The 21189-nt window shown below is 46.8% G+C and overlaps 2 protein-coding genes across 2 annotated transcripts; both read left to right on the top strand.

Annotated features, from left to right (window-relative positions):
* Positions 1-1242: 1242 nt before the first annotated feature.
* Positions 1243-5092, top strand: LOC119364401 (3-oxoacyl-[acyl-carrier-protein] synthase I, chloroplastic). Its single transcript, XM_037629879.1, has 7 exons — positions 1243-1784; positions 2916-3347; positions 3565-3738; positions 3969-4082; positions 4152-4253; positions 4536-4602; positions 4776-5092. Exons 1-7 carry the CDS (start codon positions 1353-1355, stop codon positions 4841-4843), a joined length of 1389 nt encoding a protein of 462 aa, XP_037485776.1. The 5' UTR covers positions 1243-1352; the 3' UTR covers positions 4844-5092.
* Positions 5093-5836: 744 nt separating this feature from the next.
* LOC119364400 (putative F-box/LRR-repeat protein 23) lies at positions 5837-7070 on the top strand. The gene is made up of 2 exons (XM_037629878.1): positions 5837-6347; positions 6440-7070. Exons 1-2 carry the CDS (start codon positions 5953-5955, stop codon positions 6984-6986), a joined length of 942 nt encoding a protein of 313 aa, XP_037485775.1. The 5' UTR covers positions 5837-5952; the 3' UTR covers positions 6987-7070.
* Positions 7071-21189: the final 14119 nt, after the last annotated feature.

Below are 21189 nucleotides of genomic sequence, written 5' to 3'. Positions count from 1 at the left end.
CTTGTCGTTCTAAGAACATGCAAAATGGCCGATGGAGTGTTGACATCGTCCTTAGAACAAGCTATGCGGAAGTTATTTTTCAGCACACAAACTTTGCCGAAAAACAGGAGGGCATGTGTTGACACCAGATTTTGGCACGATCAATAACTTATTTAAGATGACCTTAAATAGAGAAGTGATCTTCATGAAAGAGTTCCGTATTGTCGATATGAACATCTTTGAAGTTTGGGTCATCGCATTCCGATTTCATCTCGAAGACCGAAACTATGCTCAAAGTACTAAGATCTTATATTCAGAATACAGTTTGGCTGATTAAGCCCCCAAGACGACCTCAAATGGAAAAATTATCTACATGGATTGTCTTCGTCTCGTCGAAATGATCGATTTTGATATAAAAATCATTCTAATCCAAGTTCGTATGCAAAAGTTAGAGCCATCAGAATACAGCCCTGTCAGGAGGCAAAAACTGGCGCGCCCCACCAGACACCATGTCTGATGGGTAGCGCGAGGGATAGCCTGTTTCATGCGACCGATTTGACCCTCAAAATGACCTCTGATCAAAAAACATTCAACATAAAAGTTGTTCGTCTCATCGAAACGGTCAAGATTGCTTTTGGGCTCGTTTCCATCTGAGATCGTTTACCACCACAAAAAAGACCCGCAAGGTGCAGCCAATTTAAACCGAACAGTTTTGGAAAGTTCGGACAAAATCAATCCGAATTTTACTAGGGTTTTGGACGTGAATCCAAGCTTTTTCCTTGCACGGGAAGTCCAGCCGCCTCTTATATACCTAAGGGGTGACGGCCGATTGAACAACACACAACCGATCAATCAATCTACCACTTTTTATCTTTTATCTTTTCTCCTTAACCCTAGTTCTTCTTCTTCCTCGTTCTTCGTCTGTTCTTCTTATTGCAGGACGGCGAACCTCGAGGCCCTAGGGGCGATCAGGTCGACCTAGGGCAGCCCATAGCCGTCGCGCGTCCAGACGGGGTCCCTCCCGGGCGTGTGGGGTTTCGGGTCCTCAAAAGCACCCGCCGGATTGCCTGCGTACCGTGCTTTCGGTCGGGTCTCCTTCGACGTGAGCTGCGGTGCATCACCCCCGACGTCGAGAGTACACGGTGACGTGTTCGTGTGCGAACAGTAATTGAAAGCGACAGTCCTGATTTCCGACCCTCCCAATCCAATCCACAATAAACCTCTCCCTCCAAAAATCCATCCATCCATCTTTCCCCTGTGTCCGGCACCGCCACCCTCGCCGCACGGCGCCTCTCCCGCCGCCTCCTCCTCCGCCGCCGCGCCTATTTAACCACCTCACTCGCTCTCCCGCCGGCCCAACTGCAAGCTCCGCCATGCACGCCCACGCCCCCCACGCCCTCGGGCTCCGCGTCCCTCCTCCCGTGTTCCCCCGCCACCGCGCTCGCCCGCGCCGGCGCCCCGCCGCGGCCGTCCGCGCCACCTCGGCGGCGCCGCAGAGAGAGACGGACCCCAGGAAGCGGGTGGTGATCACGGGGATGGGGCTGGCGTCGGTGTTCGGGAACGACGTGGACACATTCTACGACCGGCTCCTGGCCGGGGAGAGCGGCGTCGGGCCCATCGACCGGTTCGACGCCAGCAGTTTCCCCACGAGGTTCGCCGGGCAGATACGGGGGTTCTCGTCGGAGGGGTACATCGACGGCAAGAACGACCGGAGGCTTGACGACTGCATCCGATACTGCATCCTCAGCGGCAAGAAGGCGCTCGAGAGCGCCGGGATCGGCGCAGGCTCCGACGCGCACGGCAAGGTGAGTGAGACGGAGAGCGGGGCGCACCCTTGCCTCCGACTGAACTGAGCTCTCTGTTTTATGTGGACATTGCAGAAATAGTAGACTCTTGAGTTGAAATCATTTCCAGTTGTTTTCCTTTGGCTTAGTGGAAACTTTTGTAGAAAATGTTTGACTTGGTTATGTTATGTTTGGCATCAATTTTTATCTCCCTGAAAGCCCTTCTTCGTGCAACATACGAGTGTAGATTTCACTTCAAGACAAGCTTTGATTTATTTTCAATGTAGGTTGTGATTGTGTTACATGTGTGTGACTGGCTGATGACTGTAAATCAGTATGAACAGTTTATTTCTGTATGATTTATCTTCTATCTGAATCAGTTAGAACGATGAATGGACTGAAAATTCAGTGATCACTATTCAAAATACTTGGGTATTAAACTTGAGTGCTCAAATCAAAATGCCCTAACAGTGGCAACGTCATTGGTTGTCAATAGGAAAAAAGGTCTAATTGGATTTAGTTTTGAGAAAAAAGTATGGCTTCTTTTTGGGCAGTTTTACACTCTATAGGTTTGTTAGAAATGGCTATACATATTTGTAGCTTGATATTTGTTGAAGAAAATACAGGTTTATCTTGTTGTTTGTGAGATGATCTCATAGTTTCTTTCAAAAGGAAATTTTGATGGCTTGGGAATGAAAGAAAACCGAGATAGATAAATTTGTGTTTCTTGGTGTAAACTATTGGTCACAGATTTTATATGATCCGAACCTGCTCTGCGTATAAGCTCCTGAATCACTGCAGATGGTTTGCGCCCTAAAATCCCTGTGAACTTGTGTGAGTTCAACTTCAATAAACTCCGTCTGACGCATGTTTGTAGATAGCATAGCACTTGTCTGAAATCATAATCATCTGTTGGTTGCAACAACAGATCATGCAAAAAAGTTAGAGGTGAATCCCTGAATTTATTTGATGGTCCCTTATGCAGTTGGTTAAGTTGGTTGCTTCTTCTGCCCGATAGGCTGTCAATAGGTGGCTAGTCTACCATCATTTCCATTCTGCCATAAATTCCACATGTTCTCTAGGTTTCTGTTGGTTCATTTTTTATCTCGTCTTTTGGAATGTCTCTTTCGCTAATGACTTCATTGTTAACAGCTTGATGTGGGGCGGGCTGGTATTCTTGTGGGTTCTGGCATGGGTGGCCTTTCAGTATTCTCCGATGGTGTTCAGAATCTTATCGAGAAGGGATACAGAAAAATTTCACCTTTCTTTATCCCGTATGCTATAACTAACATGGGTTCAGCCTTGCTTGCCATGGATGTTGGTTTCATGGGCCCCAACTACTCAATTTCAACTGCGTGTGCAACCTCCAACTACTGCTTTTATGCTGCCGCAAACCATATTCGTCGTGGTGAGGCTGATATCATCGTCGCTGGTGGAACTGAAGCTGCCATCATTCCAATCGGCCTTGGAGGTTTTGTAGCATGTAGAGCACTATCACAAAGGAACGATGACCCAATAACTGCATCTAGGCCATGGGATAAAGAGCGAGATGGCTTTGTTATGGGTGAAGGTGCCGGTGTACTGGTATGGTCGATTAACAAAAAGAATATCATGTTTTTAAATATTTTTATGTACTTTAGAATCATTTTAGCTGTCTGCGTTCCTTTTTTTGTGTTTGTTGTTTGCTTCAGGTTGTTACATTTATTCTCAGTTCGCCACCATGAACTTCAGTCATCAATTAGATCCTATTGCTATTAGCGACATGTAACACTTAAACGGTGAAACTCTTGTTCGACAATAGGTTATGGAGAGCCTGGAGCACGCAATGAAGCGTGATGCACCAATAATTGCTGAATACTTGGGAGGTGCAGTCAACTGTGATGCTTACCATATGACTGATCCTCGATCAGATGGACTGGGTGTATCATCCTGTATTACAATGAGCCTCAGAGATGCAGGTGTTGCACCAGAGGAGGTATATCTTGAATCAACGTCCCAGCCATTTTTTGTACAGATGCAGTTTTTTTTACTTCCTAGCACGTGTCTAATATCAGAAGTCAAAATATTGGTGTGACAGTTACGTACGCTGAAAATTCATTTGTTTATAAGCTTAGTGTTCCCCTGCTTAGCTGCAGTTTTAGGTTCATACTCTTTTCTCTAATGCAGCCAGTCAGCAGATTTTGATTCCATTTGATGTATTTTTAGGTGAACTACATCAATGCACACGCAACTTCGACACTTGCTGGTGACTTGGCTGAAGTAAGAGCCATTAAGCAAGTTTTCAAGAATCCATCTGAGATCAAGATCAATTCTACAAAGGTTCGCTCGCTCGCTTCCATGTCATTTCGTAATTGTTCTCTTATCTGATGTCACTTCCTTGCCTGCCAGTCCATGATAGGCCATTGCCTGGGTGCAGCAGGTGGGTTAGAAGCTATCGCCACTATCAAGTCCATAACTACTGGATGGGTGCATCCTACCGTTAACCAATTTGTAAGTTAGTCATTATCCTGTCCAAATCTCCTGCTGGTTCATCTGATGGTTCATATATATATGCTGGCGAGTGTTTAACCTTCTATTTACCTGCTTTGAGTTACCTCGTAAAGGCTGGCTTGTTGTAAGTGTATATCTGTTAAATTCCAGTATCTATCAGAGTAACATTCCGTGCTAAGAGTAAGATGGAAGACAAGCTGAGCTCATTTTGCAAAATTCCTGGTTTTCTCGTTGTCACACACCGTCAGAGTTTCTCATGTTTGAGTCATTTCTCTTTTGTAGAACCCAGAGCCTGAAGTTGATTTTGATACAGTAGCTAACGAAAAGAAGCAGCATGAAGTGAATGTTGGTGAGTTCCTCCCCCAGTCCCACCCCCCTTCTCTTGAAAGATGCTCATCATGAATGATAGCCAAATGCTCAGCAGAATAGCTCACATAGAATCTACCATCCCTTCGCGAGTGCTTACAATTATCGTCGCCAGCATCTCTATCTTTACGCGTGTTTGGTCTCTTGTAAATGCAGCTATTTCTAACTCATTTGGATTTGGAGGGCACAATTCGGTGGTGGTATTCGCGCCATTCAAGCCGTGATTCGCCATCACTTCAGAGATATAGAATCCGCGGCATCCTCTTGATTAGATGTTAGCCTGCTTGAATTTACCGGCTTTGTGTAGCAAGTTTTGATGATTGGTAGAGTGGTGCTGCCTTGACCCTGACACTGTTGTTTATATGATCATTCTTTCGGGCGCTCCTCGTGTGTACCATGTTGTGGAAAACCTGGAATAGTGTAAAGGATCATTCATCAGTATTATAATTTGGTACGTAGCTCATTTGGATGTTCTTCCTCCTCCCTTTCCTGTACAAGTGCTGTTGTAGACAGTTTTTCGATTAATGGTCTACTAGCAGTCTGCCGGCTGATCTTTTTAAAAGATCGGCCGGCTCACGAGCCGTCAGAGTGGCGCATCGAGCGGCTGAGCGGTACCCTCCATCATTGCAACACAGCTCTTGTTGCAGATTTAGTTTTTTTTACAATTAAGGTCTTGTTGTTCAAATTTTTTCGCAACAGAAGTTTGTTACAATTATTTTTTGTCTTCATCTTTTTGCAACATATGATGTTGCAGAAAAAATTAAGGGGAACGGTAAGATGCCAGAGACGCACGACACACGAAACACACATCACATGAGACACGTGTCATACACGATGGGTCGGTGGACGGGGGCCGAGAAATCAGTCGGTTGAGGGAATCATTTTCCTTACTGCTACATGTCACTGAAGCGGTTTTTTGTTGTTGACGTTGCCAGTCACTAAAACAGTTTTGTTTTTACTAGTTAAAAAAATGATAATGATCAGATTAACCCGCCCTTGATGAGCTTGCCATTACGTGCACACCTCGACCACAGCGACGTAGCACCACTCTCAATACCTGCTACACCAAGTCAAGGATGAATGAATGAATAAACCAACGTGTCAACATCCTGAGCGGAGCAAACGAGGCCACTGCAATCTGAGAGGATTTTAGGCACATGAAACAGATCAAGGGCACCTTTTGTGATATGATCTGCAGAGCAGCAGAAGAAACGTGACGCTAACGCCGAGACTCGGCCTTCCTTCCTTCTAATTCCACCATTCCACGCAGCGACGTACCAAACGAAAGCCCACTCGCTCGCTCCCATCCCCCTCGTGCTCTCGACACGACAAGATGGCCGCGGCCGCGCCCTCGCCCTCCCGCAACCGTCCCGAGGGACCTCCCTCGGAGGAGGAGGCGGCGAGGGACTGGGCGGGGCTGCCGTGGGACGCGCTGCTGGCCGTGCTCCACAGGCTGGACCACGTCGACGTCCTCATGGGCGCCGGCCTGGTGTGCAGCCCCTGGCGCTGCGCGGCGCGGAACGAGCCGGAGCTGTGGCGCCGCGTCGAGGTGCGCTCCCACGCCGACCGCCCCACTCACGTCGCAGCGCCCTCCCGCGCCAGACGCCACTCCTCCGCCGTCCTCTGTGGGCTGGCGCGCGCCGCCGTGAAGCGCGCCGCGGGGCAGTGCGAGGCCTTCTGCGGCGAGGGCGCTGTGGACGACAGCGTCCTCTCCCTCCTCGCCGACGTGTGAGTTTTCGTTTCTTCTCACCCCAATATGCTAGCTGACCAGTCTGCTTCAATTTCGTAGTACCAACCCTTCTATGATGTGTTCATTACAGGGCGCCTTCGCTGAAGAGCCTCCGGATCATCTCCGGTGACAGGATCGTCGACGAGAGGCTCAGGCTCACCATCACGAACTTCGCCCTTCTGGAGGAGCTGGAGCTCTCGCTTTGCACCGACGTCTACCCAGGGACGTGCGAGGCCGTCGGCAGCGCCTGCCCTCTCCTCAAGCGCTTCCGTCTGAGCAAGAATCAGTTCTGCAAGTGGAACACCAAGAACATCGACCAGGAGGCCATGGCCATCGCCACCATGGGCGGGCTGCGGTCGCTTCAGCTCTTCGCCAACCCTCTCAGCGACGACGGGCTGGCGGCCATCCTTGACGGATGCCCGCGCCTCGAATCTCTCGACATCCGCCACTGCTTCAACGTTGGGATGGGCGCTGCTGCGATCCGAGCACGGTGTCCTGGGATCGAGACGCTGAGGCTCCCGGGTGACTCGACGATGGATTACGATCTGAAGTTCTCTCACCCGGATATGACCCCGTGGAACACCCAGGACGAGCATCACTGTGATTGGCACGAGTTGGTCTATTTCAGTTCATGGTAGTCTGTGTAAGACAATAAGTTTTGGGGAACCAGCGCAGCCCTCTAGGGGTGGCTTATCTCATTATATATAATGGTTGTGTTACAATACGTACATAAGTACAGAAGCTATACATAGTCTAACACCCTCCCTCAATCTTAGCCACTTTCTAAAGAATTGAGAAGGGTAAGATTGCGCCTACAAGCCTTAAACTGTGGCAGCGGTAAAGGCCTAGTGAAGATGTCTGCAAGTTGATCCTTAGATGAGATAAACTTGATCTGGAGTTGCTTCTGCGATACACGTTCCCGTACAAAGTGATAGTCAACTTCAATGTGTTTCGTTCGGGCATGAAATACTGGATTTGCAGAAAGGTATGTAGCACCGATGTTATCACACCAAAGAATAGGAGGCTGTGGTTGAGACAAACCCAACTCCTGAAGCAAAGACTGCACCCAAATAATCTCTGCAGTAGCATTAGCCACAGCCTTGTACTTAGCTTCAGTACTGCTACGTGACACAGTAGCCTGTTTTCGAGCACTCCAGGCGATCAAATTAGAGCCAAAGAATACTGCATAACCCCCCGTGGATCGCCTGTCATCTGGGCTACCAGCCCAATCTGCATCAGAGAAGGCCGAAAGGACCCGAGAGGAAGTCGGCCGAATATGCATACCAAATGTCAGGGTGAACTGAACATAACGAAGAATGCGTTTAACAGCAGCCCAATGAGTATCTCTGGGAGCCTGAAGATACTGACAAACCCTGTTAACAGCATAAGAGATATCTGGTCTCGTGATCGTCAAGTATTGAAGTCCACCAACAATGCTCCTGTACTCTGTGGCATCCGCAGGAGACAAAAGCTCACCATCAACAGCTGTTATCTTGTCGGTAGACGACATGGGTGTGGTGGTCGGTTTGCACTTCAGCATGCTAGCTCTTTGTAACAACTCCAAGGAGTACTTCTTCTGCGTAAGGACAAGACCAGTAGCACGAGAAGTGACCTCAACTCCAAGAAAGTAGTGAAGCTTCCCAAGATCTTTGACCGCAAAATCAGCACCAAGAGAGCAGACAAGAGCATTAGCAGCATACTGAGAAGAGCTGACAAGGATAATATCATCGACATATACCAAAAGATACATAGTGACTTCTGGCTTCTGTAGAAGAAATAATGAAGTGTCAGCAGTGGACGGCACAAACCCATGAGCACGAAGGGCAGAGGCAAGGCGGGCATGCCAGGCATGAGGAGCTTGCTTCAAACCATATAGTGCTTTGGAAAGACGACAGATATAGGCAGGACGATCAGGATCAGAGAAACCAGGCGGCTGTTTCATATAAACCTCTTCCTCCAAAAATCCATGTAGAAAAGCATTCTGCACATCAAGTTGACGAAGTGACCAACCACGAGAAACAGCAATGGAGAGAAGAAGCCGAATAGTGGTAGGCTTGACGACAGGACTGAAGGTGTCCTCATAGTCAAGACCATGACGCTGCCGAAAACCGCGAGCAACAAGTCGCGCTTTGTAACGCTCAATAGATCCATCCGAATGCTTCTTCACTTTGAATACCCATTTTGAGTCAATAACATTTACCCGTGGTGGTGGAGGAACGAGAGTCCATGTCTTGTTACGAAGAAGAGCATGAAACTCCTGCTCCATAGCCTCTCGCCAATGTGGAATGCGCAGGGCAGCCTGATATGAGCGAGGCTCAGAAGATGGATCCGCAACAGCAGCAGCCAAACAAGTAGCCAACCAAGCAACCGTACCATCCTTACGTTCCTTAGGTTTGAAAATGCCACTGCGACTGCGTGTATGTGGTCGGGACACAGGAACCACCGAGGTCGACGGAGCAGCCTGCAACGGGCTGGAGGACAGCGACGTTGACGAGTCAGCCGGTGACGAGGAGCCAGTCACGGTAGCCTCGGACTCGGTCGACGAAGAAGGCCGGCCCACCGGCGAAACCGGCAGAGCAGACGAAGCAGCTGGCGACTCCGGCATCACAGACCGGGCCGTTGGCGAGCTCGGCATAGTGGGCCGTGGCGCGGCCGGTGTCGCAGGCCGATCCGCGGATGAAGGCGACGTGAGGACCCGAGCCGCGGGCGAAGACGGCGTGACGGGCCGAGCCGCAGGCGAAGACGGCGTGACGGGCCGAGCCGCGGACGACTCGGCGGCCGCTGGCGAAAAAGGCCGAGCCGCTGGAAACTCGGCGATCGCTGGCGTAGCGGACCGAGCAGTGGAGATGCTCGGCACGATGGGCTCGTCGGGTGACCATGCATGAGCACGCGAATCGACGCCATGCAACATAGGGCGATCGACGTGCCCACCAGAAGACGACGATGATGATGGTGAATCCTCCAACAGCTCCAAACGAGCTCCACGTCCGGTTCCTGCACCATGGTTAGGTAACAGCAAAGGAGAGTATGCAACATCATCAAATTGGTCAGAAGCAACAGAGGATGAATGCAGGGATGGTGGTTCGACAGTAGACACAGGAAGGTTGGCAAAGGGAAAAACATGCTCATCAAACACGACATCCCGAGATATATAGACACGATTAGTGGGAACATGAAGACATTTGTAACCTTTATGAAGAGAGCTATAGCCAAGAAAAACACACTTCTTAGAACGAAACTCAAGCTTGCGCTTGTTATATGGACGAAGATGCGGCCAGCAAGCACATCCAAATACCTTGAGAAAGGTATAATCAGGTTGTTCATTAAGGAGAACCTCAATGGGAGTCTTCATGTTTAAAACACGAGTAGGAGTACGGTTGATGAGAAAGCATGCAGTGGTGAAAGCATCACTCCAAAACCGAAACGGAACAGATGCATGGGCCAAAAGAGTAAGACCAGCTTCAACAATATGATGATGCTTACGTTCGACTGAACCATTCTGCTGATGTGTATGTGGACATGCTAAACGATGAGCTATCCCAAGCGACTGAAAGAAAGAGTTGAGGTTGCGATACTCGCCCCCCCATTCCGACTGGACATGAAAAATTTTGTGCTTGAGAAGACGTTCAACATGTTTTTGAAACTAAACAAAAATATCAAACACATCAGATTTGCGTTTAATAAGGTAAAGCCAGGTAAAGCGACTATAAGCATCAACGAAACTGATATAGTAATTATGACCACTGACAGAAGTCTGAGCAGGACCCTATACATCTGAAAACACAAGTTCTAAAGGATGTTTCACCTCACGACTGGACTCCGAAAAAGGAAGTTGATGACTCTTCCCCTGCTGACAAGCATCACACACTGCTACATCTTTATTACTAGACAAACTAGGAAGCTCATGACGACGCAAAATATGACGGACAATAGGTGTGGCCGGGTGACCAAGACGAGCATGCCACTGTGACGGAGAGACCCGAACTCCACTAAAAACGCGAGCGACGCCAGGATGCTCCAGACGGTAGAGGCCCTGGCACAACCGCCCACTAAGAAGAATGTCCCTCGTGCCCCGATCCTTAATAAAAAGATCAAAAGGGTGAAATTCACAAAGCACATTATTATCACGTGTGAGTTTAGGAACTGAAAGAAGATTACGGGTCACAGATGGAACTCGAAGAACATTGTGAAGATGAAGATTCCTATTGGCATGTCTAGTGAGAAGAGATGCTTGACCAATATGAGAGATGTGCATACCTGCTCCATTGGCGGTGTGGATCTTGTCGGAGCCATGATAGGGTTCACGAGTGTGAAGCTTCCCCATCTCGCTGGTCAGATGCTCTGTCGCCCCAGAGTCCATGTACCAGTGTGGATCGATGGAGTAGGACTGAGTGTGTCCCTGTTGCTTCTGCGGCGCGGGACGATCAGCCATGGCGACCTGACGGGCATTGTTGCGTGTATCTTTGCCGTCATTGCCAAGACCAAGGAAGCTTCGCTGGAAGCGCTTATGACACTTGGAGGCCCAGTGCCCATCGCGGCCACAAAGCTGACACACACATGGACCGCCAGCCCCCGGTAAGGTCGCAGTAGGTGGGGGGGCCGAGGCGGGCGACGGTGGCAGCCCCAAGGGAGACCGGGGTGATGAAGAAGAGCGGCCACCCTTGGTGGCGGCGTTGGCCGAGAGGGAGCCAGTGCCCCTGGTGCGGCGAGTCTCGACCCGTTGCTCAGTGAGAAGGAGCCGAGAGAAAACCTCGTGTGCCAGCATGGGTGTCGAGTTGCCCCGCTCGTTGATGATCTCGACTAAGGCATCATACTCCTCATCAAGACCATTGACAATAAACGAGTTGAACTCGGAGTCGGTGAGGGGCTGTCCAATGGAGGCCAATGTGTCGGCGAGGCCCTTGACCTTGTTGTAGAACTCAGTGGCAGTGGAGTCAAGCTTCTGACACTCTCCAAGATGACGACGGAGTGCAGAGACACGAGCCTGGGACTGCGCTGCAAAGGTGCGCTCAAGGATGGTCCAGGCCTCATGAGACGTCTTCGCGAAGACAACAAGGCCGACAATTGCCGGCGAGAGCGACCCCTAGATGGAGGAGAGGTTCGCCTGGTCCTGCCCCGTCCAGACGCGATGGGCCGGATTGTAGACCGGACCGTGCACGCTGTCTACTAGCGCGGGTGGGAAGGGAAGCGATCCGTCGACGTAGCCTAGCAGGTAGTGACTCCCCAAGAGCGGGAGAACCTGCGCACGCCAGAAGATGTAGTTGTCGGCGGAGAGCTTGATGGTGATGAGATGACCGAAGTGAAACGACGGCGGCGAAGACGATCCCATCAAGGAGGCTGCCTGGGGTGCAAACACCATGGAGGCAGCCAGAGGCACCGAAGCCGATGCGGGAGGAGGCGGGACCGCAGCCAGGGCGGGCGCCGCAAAGCTCGCGGCCGGTTCGGACGCCGCAAGGCCCGCGGCCGGGGCGGACGCCGCCAACCCCGCCAGCGGGGCGGTGTGATCCGCTTGCGGCAGGAGCGGCGGGACGACGCCTGCGGAGTCCGCAGCGGACGGCGGCGCCGCGGTGTGGACTACGAGGTCACGCCCAAGCGAGGGCGCCGGCGGCGTGGAGAAGACGGAGCCGATGCTCCTTGTCCCGATCGGAGCCGGAACGGAGACGGCATCGAGCGGGAGGTTGAGCAGAGCCGCAAGAGAGGCCGGGAGGAAGCCCGCAGCAGTGGAACCGGTGGTGGCGGCGCGATCGGTGGCGCGGCGGCTGCGGTGAAGGCGGCGGCGGCTGCGGCGGCGGTGCGGGTATTAGGGTTTAGAAGCGGAAGCGATCGTAACCTAGCGTGATACCATGTAAGACAATAAGTTTTGGGGAACCAGCGCAACCCTCTAGGGGTGGCTTATCTCATTATATATAATGGTTGTGTTACAATACGTACATAAGTACAGAAGCTATACATAGTCTAACAGTCTGGTGTACTGGTGTGCAGCTACCCCACAAGATACCGCTGCTGTAAGTAGGAGTACAACCAATGAACCAAATGGATGGGTTAATAATGGCAATGATACTTTTTTTTGGTTCGTTTGATTTTGCCGACATGCTCATACACCATTTTCACCCCTCTCCACGATAAGGAAAAGCCTGGTTTATATTCTTTAGTTAACTTTTTTTTTGAAAAGGAGGTTATCCCCCGCCTTTGCATCAAAACGATGCATACGGCCATATTATTGATAAGCAAAAGGTTTAACAAAGTCTTGAGGTCTCATAAGGGAAAAAATGCTCACATAGAGCAAAAACACAAAAGAACGGGATAGCCACAACCGACAGGCAAAAAGAATATTATTTAGTTTATGTACCTTGTCAATTTTTCTACTTCACTTTTCTTTTAAATAAAAGGGATGACTCCCCCAATTTCATTAACAAAACTAGCGTCAACTACAACCAAAAACCCAAAACACACCACCACCAGGTCCACGCGATCACCATCATCCCCTCCAATGGGAAAATCAAAAAAGAACATGGAGAAACCTGGCTGAAACATAGCCCAGGTGGAGAAGAAAGGAAAAAAGACCAGGGGCATCTCGTATCACACCTAGGAAGAGTTTTCCAACACACACATCCAGCAATTTTTTGTCAAAATTGCGGACTCCTGAACCCCAACATCAGCTAACCCAAGCCACTCTTTTTTTCACACGACAAGACCGCGATACTTGTCGATGATCAACCTCCTTCCAGTCTTGGAGTTCACGACGCCCAGCTTCACCTCACTTGGTGGATCTCAGTAGCAACTCGCTCCAGAAGTTTTGCACACCGCTACAACCCAGTTTTGCGTCCTCCCTCCCCTGCAAGCCACTCCAATCATTAATCCAAAATGAAACTCTGAACAGAACCTCACTTGGTTCGACGGCCATTTTTTTAAATAAGCAAGGTTACGAGCTTTCCAAATGCTCCAAATAACTGCAGCATCACCAATAGCAAAAAGTTTCTTTTTCACATAACCCGGGTTTTTCGGCCACACATTGAAACAAGCATTAGTATCATAGAAATCACATTGAACCCCTAGGCTACAACTAACTATATTCCAAATGTACCTTGCCAGGGGGCACTAGAAAAAGAGAGGATCGATCGATTCATTCTTGCCACAGAAGGGACATTCAGCCTTACATCCCCCCTGCCCCCATGCTGCAGCAATACATCTCTAGTCAAAATGCTATGTTTCAAAACAAGCCAGAGGAAATTATTAATTATAGCAAAGATTTTGGTCTTCCAAAGAAACTTGACAAAGGCTTTAGAGCCCACTTGCATTGTAGTGTAAAATGACTTACACTATACTCCCGAGAGCCAGATAGCACCCAGGTGAGTTTGTCCTCAGAATCAAAGGAAGCATGACTGCATAAATCTACAAGTTTGGCCCAATGTTCTTATTTTCCCCCAACCAAAGCTCTTCTAAAGCTTAAAGAAGTGGGATTGCAAGACAGAGCATCATGCACCATTATATGGTGGTTCTATGAAATATTATATAGTCTCGGGAAAGTTAGAGCAAACTTTCTCCCCCTAGCCATCTATCTTCCTAAAACCTGGTTTTCTTGCCACCCCCACACATAACTTGCAGCAAGACAAGAAGAGGTCTTTAATTTTTAACAATCCTTGCCAAAAATGAGAGCCCCCCTGTTTCAACTGGATTTTCCCTAAATTTGAGCTACCTATATATTTATCCCACACCATCTTTTGCCACGACCCTTCCTCATTAAACAGTTTCCAAGGCCATTTTGCTAACAAAGCAATATTCATTAATTCCAAGTCCAAAAAACCCAAACCACCTAGCTCTTTTGGTTGGCAAACTGTATGCCAAGGCACCAGGTGATATTTATGTTTATCCTTTTCCCCACTCCACATAAAACTAGCTCTAGGCCTATCATATTTCTTTTTTATCCCATTTGGGAGACCGTAAAAGGATAACACAAATAAAGGCAAGCGAGATAGAGAGTTGATTAGAGTGGTTCTCCCAGCAATATTGAGGAGCCTACCCAGCCATCCCCCATCCCTTTTTTCCATCCTTCCAATGGATGGGTTCCAATCGCTATTTCTCAACCTCTTCTCATCAACAGGAATCCCTAAATATGTAATGGGAAAAGAATCTATCCCACATGTAAAAACTTCCTTAAACAACTTAATTCTATACTCCTCCATCCCCGAACAAACAACCTCACTTTTGTGAAAATTAATTTTTAAACCATACATAATTTCAAACATTACCATTTTTTAGGTTCCTAGCTTGCTCTAGATCATCCTGAAAGAGTTAGATGGTATCGTCAGCAAAATGTAAAATAGCCACACCTCCTTGAGTCTGACCTTTGGCTAAACCAGACACTAAACCTTGATCCACAGGTCTTCCAACCAAGACAGCTAACACATCTACCACAAGGTCAAAGAACAAGGCGGGCAGGGGATCACCATGCCTAAGCCCGTGATGAGTTTTATAATAAGGACAAATTTCACCGTTAACTTTAACAACAACATTACCAACATAAATGATTTTCATAATCCAATCATTTCATTTATCAGAGAATTTTTTTCATCTTCAAAGTTTCAAGAAGAAAAGGCCACTTGACCTTATCAAAGGCCTTTCTAAAATTAATCTTGAAGAGAACCCCTGAAGATTTTGTTTTATGTAAAGAGCTGAGGAATTCATGAAGAACAATAACAACCTCCAATATATATCTAACTTTAAGAAAGGCAGTCTGGGAGGCTCTAACCACTCCTTTAGTAATAGTAATCAATCTATTCACCGAGATATTGGTGAAATCTTAAAGGGGACATTCAACAAACAGATGGGCCTATATTTTTGAATTCTATCATTATCACTTCCTTTTGGTAGAAGAGAAATCACACCATAATTGAGATGTTCTATATCTAGGTTATTACCATATAATTCTTTCAAAATGGCAAGTAGATCCATAATGTTCGTAGTATTCTATGTTAAAGGCATCAGGACCAGCAACCTTGTTTTCTTCCATTACAAAATAACATCTTTGAGTTTTTCGAGGGATTTTTTATGTGAAACTTGTATTTCCTCACTCAAAACATCTACCCCTCACGATCCAAGGTTAAGGATGTTATCTCGTGCTCACCAAAGAGGTTTCTATAATGCCCAGCGATGTAGCCTTTGAGATTATCTTGGCCTTCAATGACCCCCTTCATCCAACACCAATTTAATGATCCTATTTTTCATATGCCTACCATTTACTTTAGCTGAAGGAAATATGCCCTAGAGGCAATAATAAAGTTATTATTTATTTCCTTATTTCATGATAAATGTTTATTATTCATGCTAGAATTATATTAACCGGAAATGTAATACATGTGTGAATACATAGACAAACATAGTGTCACTAGTATGCCTCTACTTGACTAGCTCGTTTATCAAAGATGGTTATGTTTCCTAGCCATGGACAAAAGAGTTGTCATTTGATTAATGGGATCACATCATTAGGAGAATAATGTGATTGACATGACCCATTCCGTTAGCCTAGCACTTGATCGTTTAGTATGTTGTTATTGCTTTCTTCATGACTTATACATGTTCCTATAACTATGAGAGTTATGCAACTCCCGTTTACCGGAGGAACACTTTGGGTACTACCAAACGTCACAACGTAACTGGGTGATTATAAAGGAGTACTACAGGTGTCTCCGAAGGTACATGTTGAGTTGGCGTATTTCGAGATTAGGTTTTGTCACTCCGATTGTCGGAGAGGTATCTCTGGGCCCTCTCGGTAATGCACATCTTTATAAGCCTTGCAAGCAATGTGACCAAATGAGTTGGTTACGGAGTGATGCATTACGGAACGAGTAAAGAGACTTGCCGGTAACGAGATTCAACTAGGTATTGGATACCGACGATCAAATCTCGGGCAAGTAACATACCGATGACAAAGGGAACAACGTATGTTGTTATGCGGTTTGACCGATAAAGATCTTCGTAGAATATGTAGGAACCAATATGGGCATCCAGGTTCCGCTATTGGTTATTGACCGAGAATAGTTCTAGGTCATGTCTACATAGTTCTCGAACCCGTAGGGTCCGCACGCTTAAGGTTACGATGACAGTTATATTATGAGTTTATGAGTTTTGATGTACCAAAGGAGTTCGGAGTCCCGGATGAGATCGGGGACATGACAAGGAGTCTCTAAATGGTCGAGACGTAAAGATCGATATATTGGACGACTATATTCGGAGTTCGGAAAGGTTCCGAGTGATTCAGGTATTTTTCGGAGTACCGGAGAGTTACGGGAATTCGCCGGGAGAAGTATTGGGCCTTATTGGGCCATACGGGAAAGAGAGAGGGACTTCCTAGGGCAGGCCGCGCCCCCCCCAAGACCTAGTCCGAATTGGACTAGGGGGAGGGGCCGCACCCCCTCCTTCCTTCCCTTCTCTCTTCCCTTTCCTTCTCTCCTACTCCTACTACATGGAAGGTCTCCTAGTTGGACTAGGAAAGGAGGGAGTCCTACTCCCGGTGGGAGTAGGACTCCTCCCTGGCGCGCCCTCCCTTGGCCGGCCGCCCCCTTCCCCTTGCTCCTTTATATACGGGGCAGGGGGGCACCCCATAACACACAAGTTGATCTACGGATCGTTCCTTAGCCGTGTGTGGTGCCCCCCTCCACCATATTCCACCTCGGTCATATCGTCACGGAGTTTAGGCGAAGCCCTGCGCTGGTAGAGCATCATCATTGTCACCACGCCGTCGTGCTGACGGAACTCATCCCCGACACTTTGCTGGATCGGAGTCCGGGGATCGTCATCGAGCTGAACATGTGCTGAACTCGGAGGTGCCGTACGTTCGGTACTTGGATCGGTCGGAATGTGAAGACGTACGACTACATCAATCGCGTTGTTATAACGCTTCCGCTTACGGTCTACGAGGGTACGTGGACAACACTCTCCCCTCTCGTTGCTATGCCATCATCATGATCTTGCGTGTGCGTAGGATTTTTTTTTGAAATTACTACGTTCCCCAACAGTGGCATCCGAGCCTAGGTTTTATGCGTTGATGTTATATGCACGAGTAGAACACAAGTGAGTTGTGGGCGATACAAGTCATACTGTTTACCAGCATGTCATACTTTGGTTCGGCGGTATTGTGAGATGAAGCGGCCCGGACCGACATTACGCGTACGCTTACGCGAGACTGGTTTCACCATTACGAGCACTTGTGCTTAAAGGTGGCTGGCGGGTGTCTGTCTCTCTCACTTTAGCTTAATCGAGTGTGGCTACGCCCGGTCCTTGAGAAGGTTAAAACAGCACCAACTTGACAAACTATCGTTGTGGTTTTTGATGCGTAGGTAAGAACGGTTCTTGCTAAAGCCCGTAGCAGCCACATAAAATTTGCAACAACAAAGTAGAAGACGTCTAACTTGTTTCTGCAGGGCATGTTGTGACGTGATATGGTCAAGACGTGATGCTATATTTTATTGTATGAGATGATCATGTTTTGTAACCGAAGTTATCGGCAATTGGCAGGAGCAATATGGTTGTCGCTTTATTGTATGAAATGCAAACGCCCTGTAATTGCTTTACTTTATCACTAAGCGGTAGCGATAGTCGTAGAAGCAATAGATGGCATAACGACAACGATGCTACGATGGAGATCAACGTGTCGCATCGGTGATGATGGTGATCACGACGGTGCTTCAAAGATGGAGATCACAAGCACAAGATGATGATGGCCATATCATATCACTTATATTGATTGCATGTGATGTTTATCCTTTATGCATCTTATCTTGCTTTGATTGACGGTAGCATTTTAAGATGATCTCTCACTAAAATTATCAAGAAGTGTTCTCCTTGAGTATGCACCGTTGCCAAAGTTCGTCGTGCCCAGACACCATGTGATGATTAGGTGTGATAAGCTCTACATCCATCTACAACGGGTGCAAGCCAGTTTTGCACATGCAGAATACTCAGGTTAAACTTGACGAGCCTAGCATATGCAGATATGGCCTCGGAACACAAAGACCGAAAGGTCGAGCGTGAATCATATAGTAGATATGATCAACATAGAGATGTTCACCATTGAAAACTACTCCATCTCACGTGATGATCGGTTATGGTTTAGTTGATTTGGATCACGTGATCACTTAGATGACTAGAGAGATGTCTGTCTAAGTGGGAGTTCTTAAGTAATATGATTAATTGAACTTAAATTTATCATGAACTTAGTCCTGGTAGTATTTTGCAAATTATGTTGTAGATCAATAGCTTGCGTTGTTGCTCTCATATGTTTATTTTTGATATGTTCCTAGAGAAAATTGTGTTGAAAAATGTTAGTAGCAATGATGCGGATTGGATCCGTGATATGAGGTTTATCCTCATTGCTGCGCAGAAGAATTATGTCCTTGATGCACTGCTAGGTGACAAACCTATTGCAGGAGCAGATGCAGACGTTATGAACGTTTGGCTAGCTCAATATGATGACTACTTGATAGTTTAGTGCATCATGCTTAACGGCTTAGAATCGGGACTTCAAAGACGTTTTGAACGTCATGGACCATATGAGATGTTCCAAGAGTTGAAGTTAATATTTCAAGCAAATACCCGAGTTGAGAGATATGAAGTCTCCAACAAGTTCTATGGCTAAAAGATGGAGGAGAATCGCTCAACTAGTGAGCATGTGCTCAGATTGTCTGGGTACTAAAATCGCTTGAATCAAGTGGGAGTTAATCTTCCAGATAAGATAGTGATTGACAGAATTCTGTAGTCACCATCACCAAGTTAGTAGAACTTTGTGATGAACTATAGTATGCAAGGGATGACGAAAACGATTCCCGAGCTCTTCGTGATGTTGAAATCAACGAAGGTAGAAATCAAGAAAGAGCATCAAGTGTTGATGATTGACAAGACCACTAGTTTCAAGAAAAGGGCAAAGGGAAAGAAAGGGAAACTTCAAGCAGAATGGCAAGCAAGTTGTCACTCCCGCGAAGAAGCCCAAAGCTGGACCAAAGCCTGAAACTGAGTGATTATACTGCAAAGGAAATGGTCACTAGAAGCGGAAATGCCCTGAATATTTGGTGGATAAGAAGGATGGCAAAGTGAACAAGGGTATATTTGATATACAGGTTATTGATGTGTGCCTTACTAGTGTTTATAGTAGCCCCTGAGTATTTGATACTTGTTCGGTTGCTAAGATTAGTAACTCGAAACAGGAGTTACAGAATAAATAGAGGCTAGTTGAAGGGGAAGTGACGATGAGTGTTGGAAGTAGTTCCAAGATTGATATGATCATCATCGCACACTCCCTATACTTTCGGGATTAGTGTTGAACCTAAATAAATGTTATTTGGTGTTTGCGTTGAGCATGGATATGATTTGATCATGTTTATTGCAATACGGTTATGCATTTAAAATCAGAGAATAATTGTTGTTCTGTTTAAATGAATAAAACCTTTGATGGTCATACACCCAATGAAAATAGTTTGTTGGATCTCGATCGTAGTGATACACATATTCATAATATTGATGCCAAAATATGCAAAGTTGATAATGATAGTGCAACTTATTTGTGGCACTGCCGTTTGGGTCATATCGGTGTAAAGCGCATGAAGAAACTCCATAAAGATGAATTTTCGGAATCACTTGGTTATGAATCATTTGATGCTTGCGAACCGTGCCTTTTAGGCAAGATGACTAAAAACTCCGTTCTCCGGAACAATGGAACAAGCTACTGACTTATTGGAAATAATACATAACAATGTATGCGATCCAATGAGTGTTGATGCTCGTGGCAAGTATCGTTATTTTCTGACCTTCACAAAATGATTTGAGAAGATATGGGCATATCTACTTGATGAAACATAAGACTGAAATAATTGAAAAGTTCAAAGAATTTCAGAGTGAAGTGGAAAAATCATCGTAACAAGAAAATAAAATTTCTACGATCTGATCGCGGAGACGAATATTTGAGTTACAAGTTTGGTCTTCAATTAAAAACAATGTGGAATAGTTTCACAGCTCACGCCATCTGGAACACCACAATGTAATGGTGTGTCCGAACGTCGTAATCGTATTTTACTAGATATGGTGCGATCTATGATGTCTCTTATCGGTTTACCACTATCGTTTTGGGGTTGTGCATTAGAGACAGCTGCATTCACGTTTAAAAGGGCACCATTTAAATCCGTTGAGACGACACCGTATGAACTATGGTTTAGCAGTAAACCTAAGCTGTCATTTCTTAAAGTTTGGAGTTGTGATGCTTATATGAAAAAAGTTTCAACCTGATGAGCTCAAAACCCAAATCGGAGAAGCGCGTCTTCATAAAATACCCAAAGGTAACTATTGGGTACACCTTCTATCACAGATCCGAAGGCAAGTTATCCGTTGCTAAGATGGATCCTTTCTAAAGAAGAAGTTTCTCTCGAAAGAAGTGAATGGGAGGAAAGTAGAACTTGATGAGGTATTTGTACCTTCTCCCTTATTGGAAAGTAGTTCATCACAGAAATTAGTTCCAGTGATTACTACACCAATTAGTGAGGAAGTTAATGATGATGATCATGAATCTTCAGATCAAGTTGCTGCCAAACCTTGTAGATCTTCCAGAGTAAGATCCGCACCAGAGTGGTACGGTAATCCTATTCTGGAAGTCATGTTACTAGACCATGATGAACCTACGAACTATGAGGAAGCGATGATGAGCCCAGATTCCACGAAATGGCTTGAGGCCATAAAATCTGAGATATGATCCATGTATGAGAACAAAGTATGGACTTTGATTGACTTGCTCGATGATCAGCAAGGCATGTTAAATAAATGGATCTTCAAGAGGAAGACGGACATTGATAGTAGTGT

This window comes from Triticum dicoccoides, chromosome 2B (genome assembly GCF_002162155.2).
Source record: "Triticum dicoccoides isolate Atlit2015 ecotype Zavitan chromosome 2B, WEW_v2.0, whole genome shotgun sequence".
Taxonomy (NCBI): Eukaryota; Viridiplantae; Streptophyta; class Magnoliopsida; order Poales; family Poaceae; genus Triticum; species Triticum dicoccoides.
Note: the sequence above shows the minus strand (reverse complement) of the source record. Positions and strands in the feature narration are given on the sequence as shown.